This window comes from Marmota monax, unplaced genomic scaffold (genome assembly GCF_021218885.2).
Source record: "Marmota monax isolate L192 unplaced genomic scaffold, Marmota_monax_Labrador192_F-V1.1 WCK01_AAM20220418_F8-fsc00114, whole genome shotgun sequence".
In the NCBI taxonomy this organism is placed as follows: domain Eukaryota; kingdom Metazoa; phylum Chordata; class Mammalia; order Rodentia; family Sciuridae; genus Marmota; species Marmota monax.
This window is the reverse complement of record NW_026694943.1, coordinates 2,793,387-2,805,518: the sequence shown is the minus strand read 5'-3', so window position 1 is coordinate 2,805,518 and position 12,132 is coordinate 2,793,387. Positions and strand designations below refer to the sequence as shown.

The 12,132-nt window shown below is 38.6% G+C and overlaps 1 protein-coding gene across 2 annotated transcripts in view; it reads left to right on the top strand.

The window, feature by feature from the left end:
- Positions 1 to 12,132, top strand: part of Lrp11 (LDL receptor related protein 11) — a 46,844-nt gene that overhangs the window by 14,417 nt on the left and 20,295 nt on the right. The window contains exons 4-5 of one of the 2 annotated variants that reach the window (XM_046427446.2): positions 4,205 to 4,330; positions 5,769 to 5,981. In XM_046427446.2, coding sequence (XP_046283402.1) covers positions 4,205 to 4,330; positions 5,769 to 5,981 — 339 coding nt within the window. The remainder of the gene's footprint in view (positions 1 to 4,204; positions 4,331 to 5,768; positions 5,982 to 12,132) is intronic. The other variant, XM_046427448.2, reaches the window with a different exon arrangement.

Below are 12,132 nucleotides of genomic sequence, written 5' to 3'. Positions count from 1 at the left end.
TTCTGCCTGTGCGTTCCATGGGCTCTTCTGTTTTATTTTTGGTGGTTATTGAATGACAGAGTTTTTACTAAGAATATAATAAAAAACACAGGCTCCATTATATTTTGGGATAACTGTTTGGGATGGAGGAAATACTCCCAGGGGATGAGAATAGAAGGTATGAGCTCCTGGAACTCATAGATATTTCAGCTTTCCTCACTGGCCTTCATAAAAGACAATTCCTGGCTTTTCCAGGAGAAGGATTTGTTCAAAGATAGGAAGGTCTTTTGGATATGTATGTTCAAAGCTATATGTATGTATGCCGTTATGAATACAGTTAAAACAACTCATAAAAACAGAGACTAGAATGGTGGTTACTAGAGTCTGGGGTGATGTAGGCTGCATTGGTTAAAGTTTCATTTAGACAGAAATAATAAGTTTTAGTGATCTATTGTATAGCATGGTAGCTACAGTTAACAATAACGTATATTTCCAAATTGCTAAAAGAGTAGATTTTAAATGTTTTCACCACAAAAAAATGAGTAATTGAAGTGATAGATATGTTAATTAGTTGATTTTATCACTCCACACTTACATCAAATTACATCATATCACCAGAAATAAATAAAACATCATCTCATGGGGCTGGGGATGTGGCTCAAGTGGTAGCGCGCTCACCTGGCATGCGTGCGGCCCGGGTTCGATCCTCAGTACCACATACAAACAAAGATGTTGTGTCCGCCAAAAGCTAAAAAATAAATATTAAAAATTTAAGAAAAAATAAAACATCATCTCATAAATATGTAATATTATTATTTGTCAATCAAAAATAAAATATGGGGTGGGGAGGGCATGATACCACATGATAGAAGAAAGACTTAGCACTTGGGAACAATCAATTGCTAATAGAATAATTCATTTCAGAAACTTTAAGGAAGGAAAAAGAGAGTCTGGCTAGGGAGTACAGTTAAAACAACTTAATATATGCAAAGTACACAGGTCAGTTGAAAAGCATTACTTAAAAATTTTCATGCACACTTTACACCACAGTATAGATACATTAACAATACAATTTAAAATATATTTGATGGTTCTCATGTTCTGTTGAACAATATAATACTCATTTACTTCATTCATCTATGCTTCTTTTTGAAATATCTGCATTTCTAAGATTAGTTCATCAAGTTAAAATATATATTCACACACACACACACACACACATATATATATATTACATTATATTACATTACATTACATTACATGGAAATTTTTCAGTGCTGAAGATACAGTGGTATTGCAGAGGGAAGTCCTGCACAACTCACTTCTGGAGAAGTGCTGAGATACTGTACATTTGGGGATCCTCCCATTCACTCAGCAGACATTAGCGTCTACAGGAACTGTACTAAGCACTGGGAACAGAGCACTACATTCAGGTGATGTGGCCACCCTCCTCCTGAAGCATCTAGTCTCACAAAACTTGGCCTTCACTAGCTATAGGTCTAGCAAACTGCAGCAAGTCTCTGATGTGCTTAAATACAGTCTTCAACATTCAGCATCTGGATAGTCATTGAGCCAGCAGTTTGAAGAATAAGGGTACAAGAACTGGAATAAGACTGTGATTTACTTCTATATTGTGGATTTGGTTTTGCATTAAAAGCGTTAAGTGTACGTATTGGAAATGAAGTTTTATAGACAGCTAGAGATATTAGAATCTTAAGGATTTGGCAACCTTGATAATTTGCATAAGCAGCATTAAAATTTTGATTGGCATGTGAGCCTTTTCTGGCCAAGTTTAAGCTTACTGTGAGGAAGGAGGACTAGCTGTACACGGACAGGCCAGACACCAGACACTGTCCACACTGGCACCAGGAGGTCACAGGGGATAGTGAGTCCATCCAGTATAGTCCAGATTTGATCAAACTTGATGTATTGGGTCATAAAGGAGAGCCTGCCAGCTATGGAGGACATTGTTACCTTGGAGTTACCTTGGAGGCTAGGCATGCAGAAGACCCCTAGGAGCCCAGCACCAGGATGTTCATAACTCTCCAGTACAGGCCCAAGGCCAGGGGGGCTCACCTGGGTGGGGACTGAGGCTGGTTCTGATTCTGGGAGGAGAGTGCTCTTGGGAAGAAGATGCACATAGTGTGTCATTTGCACAGAAATCAGAAGAGGATTGCTTCTGCACATCCTGGGTGCCTACAAGGGAAGAAGGGCCTGGGCTGACATAGGCAGATGGTTGACACCTCCCCCCTGATTTATTTACTCAGTCCAGCTTTCCAGGTAAATGACCAGTTGTAAATTTCTGGTCCTTCTCCAAGATGATAATAAAATATATTTGAAGTGACAGAGAGTGATATGAATCATTTACAGAAAGGCCACTTTGGTATAGGTCTTGTGTATGTAACTTTATATAGGAAATTTTAAAATATCATTGTAGTGCTACTATTACCTGGAATCACTTACTGGTTATATTGAAAGAACATGCAATGAATTAAAGTTAAGGGAACATCTGGTATAAATAGTGAAAAGCAGAGGCAGTGGTGTTTCTGTTTTCTTTATTATATGTATTAATATTGGGATTAATGTCCCCATTGTTATGGTATCTAAGAATGGCACCTACTAGCATGAAAACAGACAAGCATATATACCCCTAATTATATGATAGTAACCAGGTTCAATTTTGAATATATCAGTATTTTTAATACCTTTTTCATGTCTGGGTAAAAAAAAATCTTCTATTCAAATAGCAAGCCAAAAAGCACTTCCAATATGATCTCGATCAGTGGTCTCCAGATTGGACCCCTCGGAGATGTTCAGAACATTTTAAGGGTAGGAAAGATACTGAAACTCTATGCATATTATTTATAAATAAATCTTAGATATGTGTTCAATAATATATTACTGATCATGATATATGATCAAAAAGGTTTGGAGATTGCTAGTCTAGAGACAAATTTTAAATATGGACCTAATTCTAAAACTACCTCAAAGTAAGTAAAACCTTTAGATAGCTAGGATTTTCATATCATGAATTAAAGAAACATGGTAAGTAACTGCATCCTACTTGGTCAAAGATCCCCTTTGCTTTTTGTCCTGATGCTCCCAGGGGCTGGAGGTGACACTCCTTGGCAGGCCCAAGTTTCTGTGATAGCTGCGGGCTCTTGGCTTCCTCTGCCTCCTGCAGAGCTCCTATCACCATTTCTTTTCTTTTCATTTTTTTCCTCCTATTCCAAGATGTCTGCAAGTTGCCTTGCTCCTAGATAAACATTTCCACCTCTTAGTTTAACTGCTTTTCAATAAAATATGTGTCTAAGATTTAACTTGGGGATGTAAACTCTGCTCAGCCACCATCCTTGGTGGAATATCATATAATTTGCCACTCTCCCTGTCCCTGAGAGAATTGTCTATTCCATTATTTCTTTCCTATAAAATTGTGGAATACCTTATGACCTAATTCTAGGTGGATACCTTTCACCTGTATTATTAATGCCAGACAGTCACCTGATTCTTGTGTAGGTAGGTCTAGTAAAGTTGGCTTAATCCAGGGTGAAGAGAAATGCCTCTCATGAAAATATTTGTAGCTCTTGTAGTTGCAATATAGATTAAATTCTCCTAAGAACTCCAAAGCAGAGAAAAATGTCGTAATTGTGAAAATAAATTTATAAAACCAGTAGCTAAAGATTCTGTTGTTCTCTGTAGCACCAAGGACATTATGTTGTCAATAAATGGGATTCAACAGTAGAAATATAATCTCAGTAAGAAGCATTATTTAAGAAACAAGAGTGTAAGACTCAGCATTTAAAAAAAAAGTGCAGCTACCAAAACAGCCAAGTGGTGGAACACTGTTGGTGACTGTTGGTCCTACAGAGGAAGAGGATTCAGTGATGGGTGAACAATGAATGCAGAGTGGGACAGCTGAAGGAGGATGGCTGGGTGGCCCAAGGAGCCAGAGCTGCTGCTCCTCAGTTCCCGCCTTCTCGGCCACATTGTCTTGAAGAACAGCCCTCAGGCGGAGAGCCATGGGGACTCCTGGGAATTCACTCAGGGGGTCAAGAGACCCTCTAACCTTTCCAGAACCCGTGGCCTGCGCTCTGTTGGGTTTTCCTCATTGGCCACTCTCTTAACCTGAATGCATTTCCCCTTTCCCTGGCATCTGTTCATCGGGACATGGTGGAAGTCTCAACTTTTCCTGCACCCCTGTGACTTGAGACTTGTTTACAAACAGGGTGCTTGAATGTTTGCTCACGCTACCACTTCTTCTGTGACAATGGCTGCTGCATTGATATCTCCCTGGCGTGTGATGGCAAGCCGCAATGTCCTGATGGGTCTGACGAGGCTTTCTGTCAAAACTGTGAGTCCACCAGGTTGCCTGGCCAGGCAGGGGGCTGAAGGGATGGAGTAGGGCTGTCTGTGTTCTCAGGATAAATGGAATGCAGTGTTCCTCCTCTGCCTGGTGTGCCATGTAACTATGTGAAGAAGCTTTTCCGTAAGCGGGGATTCACTGAGTCTCTAGCCTGAGTTGAAAATGCCAAGTTTTGGGTATTGCGTATGTTTTTTTAAATTTTCCAAAGATTTTTCCATCCTAAAAATACAGCATAACATATGACTTTAAAAAAAAACTGAAGTGAATTAACATTTTGTGTTGATCATTTTTAAAGAACATTCGTGATGCACTAGAGTATGTCTGAGTCTTACAGTGTCACATGCATGCAAGAAAAAAGAGCTGTAAAAGGTTTGATTCATTAGATCCCAAGTTTTTCGCTGTGAATAGTTAAAAAAAAATTGATACAGATGCATTAAAATAGGTGGGAAATAATAATAATAATAATAAGTACTATTATACTGGTTAATATTCATTAGCATTATATTATAATTGTTATAATATGATTATATATATTACATACTGTATTTAAGATTTTTTTTTTTCCTTTTTTTGGTACTGGGGTTGAACCTAGGAGTGCTTATCCACTAATCCACATCCCCAGCCCCTTTTATTTTTTATTTTGAAGCAGGGTCTCATTAAGCTGTTTAGGGCCCTGCTGAGTTTTTGAGGCTGGCCTCAGTCTTCCAAGCAGCTGGGATTATAGACAGACATACACTACAAAATGTGGCCCTGTATTTAAGTTTTTATAGGTGTCCTACATCTGGAATAATGGAACAAAATGGGTTAAGGAAGTACTGGTTTGAGGAAGAAGAGAGTCACAAAGAATAAAGTTTAAGTTTTGTCTGTGTCCATTTCTTATGTTTTTGATTTTTTCTTTTTTTATATATGATAGAATGCATTACAATTCTTATTACATATATAGAGCATAATTTTTCATATCTCTGGTTGTATACATATTGATTTTTTAATAATATTTGGAAAGCTAAATTACTGGAAGAAGAGAAAGCCAATTACCCATTGAAAGCTAAAAATAAGTTTTTGTGGGGTTTTTTACATGTTAGATGCGTGGATTATTAGTCCCAAATATCCATGATTTTAAATCACCTGAAAAGGTAGTGGTTTTTAAAGTTCAGAAAAGAAGCTGGGCTTGGTGGTGCATACCTGTAATCTAAGCAGCTCAGGAGGCTGAGGCAGGAAGATCAAAAGTTCAAAGCCGGTCTCAGAACCTTACTGAGGCCCTGAGCAACTCAACAAGACCCAGTCTGTAAATAAAATATATTTTTTTAAGTTGGCGTGGGGGCTGCTAGCATGTGACTTAGTGGTTAAGCAACCCTGGGTTCAATCCCTGGTACTAAAAACAAAAGTTCAGAAATCCAGAAACTAACTAATTTCTTGTATACTTCAGTGGGCCTTGACCACAAGATGGTGAGCCACACGCCAGCTAGTCCTGCCCAGCCAGACACAACGGGCCTGAGTGAACATGCAAGGGAGCACTCATTGTTGGAAAAGTCCCAGAAAGTCACTGCCCCCAACCTGCTGGTCACCTCATCAGTCTCAGAGAAGAGAATTCACTCCACCTCCTGGGGACCAGAGAGCCAAATCATTCCTGTGATGCCAGGTAAGGACACCTGGTGAGTTCTCTGTGAAAAGTCTTGTTTTTTATATATATATATATATATATATATATATATATATATATATATATATATATATATTTATTTATTTATTTGTTTATTTATTTGTTTATAGATGAACACAATGTCTTTATTTTATTTTATTTTTTTATGTGGTGCTGAGGATCAAACCCAGTGCCTCACATGTGTGAGGCAGGTGCTCTACCACTAAGCCTCAACCCCAGCCCCAAAAGTCTTGTTTTTTACAGTTAAATGTGGTTCAAAATTAAGTTATGTTTAAAGAATATTAAGGAAGTATCTCAAAAGAAAGAAAAGAATTAAAATGAAGAATTTGGCCAAAAAAAAGAAACAAACAAAAAAGACTTGACATTTATACTGATTTGTAATAAGGAACACCTACTAAATATAGTTGTCCCTTCATACCCATGTTCCAGGACCCCTGAAGTATCAAAATCCATTGATGCTCAAGTGTCTTATATAAAATGACATTCTATTTGAATATAACCTACAAAAATCCTCTGGTATACTTTAAATTATTTTCTAGATTACTTATAATATCTCTATACTATAAGTGTAAATAGTTGTTACACTAGACTGTTTGCAGACTAATGACAAGAGGAAAGGTCTGCACATGTTCAATACAGATACAATGTTTTATGCATTCTGGGGATTAAACCCAGGGCCTCCTGCATCTTATTAAACACTTGCTTTACCACCGAGTTGAATCTCCAGCTCCAGATGCAATTTTTGTTTTGTTTTTTAGTATTTTTAATCCAAGGATCCAAGGTTGGTTGAATCTGTGGATACAGAACCCTCAGACATATCAGGTTGACTATACATCCATATACATACATACATTTTTTTTTAACTTTATTTTATTTATTTATTTTTATGTGGTGCTGAGGATCAAATACAGGGCCCCACATGTGCTAGGCAAGTGCTCTACTGCCGAGCCACAATCTCAACCCCTCTCTGTGTCCTTTTTGATAATGGATTTGGTCTTAACTATAAAGATGGAAAAAGTGTTGTGTTATATAAATGCAGAGATTACATGTCCAGTCACTCTTTATAACATTTTGGAACTTTTTTCTAATTATTAATGCAACACAGGAAAATTGGAAAATATAGAAAAATATAAAGAGGAAAATTAAAATCATCTAGCAAAACTTACTATTAATTTTTGTTGTATTTTCTTCAGGTTACTTTTATTTATATACGTAAAAACTTGTATTTATGTATGGATTCACACTCTTATTCATTTTTAACAAAGTTGAGATAATATTTTATAGAACTTGTATTTTTCTCACTTATGAGCATTGTCACAATATTAAATAGTCATCAAAAACAAGATTTTTGAAAGGCCATAGGTGAATGAAGTGAGAAGAAAAGAACAGATTTTTGAAACTGAAAGAAGGAGCCTTCCCAGATTGGTTTCTGACTAGATAGCAGTTTTCTCCACCCTCCCCCTCTGCTATCCCTAAGACATCAAAACTTGTGTCCCTAGCCTCCAATCGCATGTGAGTTAAAGACCCAGCATATTAGAAACAAGTTGTGACATATGCCTGGTTTTCAAAGGATCATCAGCTAATATAATAAATATGGACAAGTTATCTGCTGTCTCCTTCCCCTGGGGTGTGTGGTAAGGCAAAGTAAGACATGGCTCATAGAAAGCATGTCAACAAGACCCTAAGATTCATACTAATAATGTAGTGAAGGAAGTGAGGAAATGGAATTTTCATTTATCAGTCATTGAAAATGGTGAAAATTATAATAATTAAGTTTCTAAAGGTGAAGGGAAACGAGTCTCATACACTTCCAGTGGGAATTACAGTCTTCTATGGGGGACCCACTTACTCCACTCTTGGAGACTTATCCCAAGCATGTTACCAGGGAAGAGCTGAAAGCACATACAAATGTTTGGTTACACTAGTGAATGCACACTCAGGACATTCTGATCTCTGGCAGGGAAGAACACAGAGCTCCACTATGGCCCCTCTTTGCTTAGTACCTGATGGTACAATGGGGGGATTGTTGTTAGATGTGGTTGCAGCTGTGAAGCCTGTTCTCTGTGTGGTCCAAGTCATTCATTAACTAGGCTGTCCTCTTATGTCTGATCAAGCAAGAGGAAAGAAATCTGGTTTCCAGTCCTGCAAAATGATGAAAGAATAGTGTCGTATCTACATTCACATGGGATCTGGTTTTGGGCAACTTGAGAATGTCTAGCCCTGCAGGTCAGCCAATTCCTTAAAGAGCTGGATTGAAGCTTGGACTAGGAGAATGCACGCTTCTGTATGGAGGTGTGGAGATCTTCGTGCATTTTCATGGGTTACATTGCCAAATATGCCAAAGCTTTATTGTTTAGCATATCTCTGGAGGTAACTAAAATGAGTGACTTCAATCTTTGTGTTATTATGGAAAGTATTTTATTTTTTGGTCAAGGTAAGAGGATAGAACATATTGCATTTGATAGTGTGTGGACTTCAATTTTAACCTTAAAAAATCTAAACACAGGACGCACGGGCCACTGTCCATACTCTCACCCCAGATGCTCTAAGTGTTGGGGTGGGCTTGGCTCCAGGCACAGGTGGCTGGGGGTTGAATCCAGGGCCTCATGCATGCTAAGCAAGCACTCTACCACTGAGATACACCCTGGCCCTCACTATTTTTTTTAAAGGGTTTTTCCACATGCTCTAGATTTTTCATGTTTCATCTTTTTATGGAGTTTGACAATCTCTTTTTATATGGAGGAACCATTTGGAAACTAAAAGATCATGATTCTAGAAAGGTAGTCTGAATTTGGTGAAGTATGTGATAGCACAGCTGTAAAGCTTGCTCACTACCAACATAGTGCCAGACATCAACCACATTCTCAAATGGTTGGAAGAACCGATGTAAGAAAATTTACTTATTATGAGCAAGGATATTCAAGTGGTTATTTCCATGAAATTATGTGAGGGAGTACGTCCTCTTTCACTGACTTACTTTTGTTTGCAAAATGTCACTTAACCGGCTATGATCTGCATATGCCTTCAAACACACTCTATTATTCTGAGGCACTTAGTGGTTTTGAAAAGGGTACCCTCTACCTTCTACAGGATTTCAGTCTGAAAATTTTGGGTACTGTAATAGGGTTACATATTTTTAAATTTTTTTAATTTGTTTTAATTAGTTACACATGACAGTACAATGATCTTGACATACCATACATTTGAATCAGATGGGATATAATTTCTCATTTTTCTGAGTGTTCAGGATGCATAATCACATTGGTCATGCAGTCACGTATATATCCACAGCAATAATAATGTCTATTTTATTCTGCTGTCCTTCCATTCCCCACTTCCCCTCCCCTCCCCTCCCATCACTTCTCTCTACCCAATCTAATGTGACCTACTTCTTTTTTTTTTCCCTCACATCGTCATACCTGTATTCTGTATAATGAAGGGGGTCTCCTTCCCTCTCCCATGCAATTCCCATTCTCCCTCCGTTTCCCTCCCACCTCTCTTCCCTATCTGGAGGTAATTTTCTTCTCATGCTCTTCCTCCCTACCCTATTTTGAGTCACCTCCCTTGTATCAGAGAAGACATTCGGTATTTGTTTTTTGGGGGATTGGCTAACTTCACTTGGCATAATCTGCTCTAATGCTATCCATTTCCCTGCAGATGCCATGATCTTGTTATTCTTTAGTGCTGAGTAATATTCCATTGTGAATAAATGCCACATTTTTTTATCCATTCATCCATTGAAGGGCATCTAGGTTGGCTCCACAGTTTAGCTACTGTGAATTGTGCTGCTATAACCATTGATGTGGCTGTGTCCCTGTAGTATGCCGTTTTTAGGTCTTTTGAGTATAGTCCGAGAAGAGGAATAGCTGGGTCAAATGGTGGTTCCATTCCCAGTTTTCCAAAGAATCTCCACACTGCTTTCCAAATTGGCTGCACCAATTTGCAGTCCCACCAGCAATGTATGAGTGTACCCCCCCCCCCCCCGCCCCGCATCCTTGCCAGCACTTGTTGTTTGACTTCATAATGGCTGCCATTCTTACTGGAGTGAGATGGTATCTTGCATTTCTCTTATTACTAGCAATGGTGAGCATTTTTTCGTGTATTTGTTGATTAATTGTATATCCTCTTCTGAGAAGTGTCTGTTCAGATCCTTGGCCCATTTGTTGATTGGGTTATTTGTTTTTTTGTTGTTTAACTTTTTGAGTTCTTTGTATATCCTAGAGATTAGAGCTCTATCTGATGTGTGAGGAGTAAAAATTTATTCCCAGGATGTAGGCTCCCTATTCACTTCACATATTATTTCTCTTGCTGAGAAAAAAACTTTTTAGTTTGAATTCGTCCCATTTGTTGATTCTTGGTTTTAATTCTTGTGCTGTCGGCATCTTATTAAGGAACTTGGGGCCTAACCTCACGTGATTGAGATTAGGGCCTACTTTTTTGTCTATTAGACGCAGAGTCTCTGGTTTGATTCCTAGATCCTTGATCCATTTTGAGTTAACTTTTGTGCATGGTGAGAGAAAGGGATTCAATTTCATTTTGTTGCATATGGATTTCCAGTTTTCCCAGAACCATTTGTTGAATATGCTATCCTTTTTCCATTGCATGCTTTTAGCACCTTTGTCTAATATAATATAATTGTAATTTTGTGGGTTAGTCTCTGTGTCCTCTATTCTGTGCCATTGGTCTACCAGCCTGTTTTGGTGCCAGTACCATTGCTGTTTTTGTTACTATTGCTCTGTAGTATAGTTTAAGATCTGGTATAGCTATACCACCTGTTTTACTCTTCCTGCTTAGAATTACTTTAGCTTTTCTGGGTCTCTTATCTTTCCAGATGAATTTCACAATTGCTTTTTCTATTTCTGTGAGGAATGCCATTAGGATTTTGATCGGAATCGTGTTGAATCTGTAGAGTGCTTTTGGTAATATGGCCATTTTAATAATATTAATTCCGCCTATTCATGAGCAAAGTATATCTTTTCATCTTCTAATAGGATTAAAACATTACCCTGTAGGCATATATAAATATATTCATAAAAGTGATATTTTTATTATCCTGCCTTTACCAATGGAGAAAAGATGATAATAAAATGAATAAACTTGGAATTATTTTTTTAACTGATTTTAGATGAATTGTAGAGGTCCTTTCAAAGCTTACTGGTAACTCAGTGTGAAAATAAGCAAAGAGAATGTCAATGAGGAGTATTCGGTTATAATGAGGCCTACATAACATTTCTAGTAAGAGCAGACACACAGACCCCGAGTTCCTGGCTGGCAGTGACTGAAGGGTTCCTGAAGAGAGCTCCCTCTGACTTTGCAGACATGCACTGAACAGCAAGAGAGGAGAATGCTACTGTCTTGGCTGGTTGGGCTGGTTTAGCAGGTGATCATAGGAAGCTGCAGAGCCTTCTGGAAGGAAGGCCCATATGGTAGCCACTTTCTCAGCTGGTGTTTCCAGCTTCCTCCAGAACATCCTTTCATGTTCTATGGAGACTTAAAACGAAGTTAAAGCAACTTCCATCCAGCTGCCAACTCCTTAGTGAACGTGCAGCTGTGCATGTTAGGCATAATACAATAAGTCATCCAGAAAAGAGAAGAAAAAATTTCCTTAGACAGTAACTCTTCTAGAAGGATCATCACAAACAGAATCATTTTCAAAGTAAGATGTCCCGACCGGCAGGACATCAACGAGGGCGTCGAACCTAGGTGGGAAGGAATGAAGGGACAAGAGACACGAGGGATGACAGCAAGACAGGAGTTCTGATCAAGCTGCAAATTTTTATTGTTCACACAGGGGTATTTATATGCTGGGGATAGGGAAGCTCTCCTATTGGCAGTTGCTGGGCATAGGTTGTGAAACTGCCAGAGGCGAGATAATCCGCAAGATGGCCGCAGGCTGTTTCTTGTAAAAGTCAGGCTATTCTTAGAAGGAGAACTTCCTTCTAGCCCCTGACAGTAAGAGAAGTAGTTGTTTGGGCCTGATTCCCCTCACTGCTTAGAGCCTGAGCTCAGATGTGTGGGAGTGAGGCATTCCTTGTGGTGGTCTAGATGGGAAGCCTAGGAACAGTGAATCACAGGTCTGGAAAATTACAGTGAATTTCTTCATGACATGTTTAAAACAGAAATGTACATT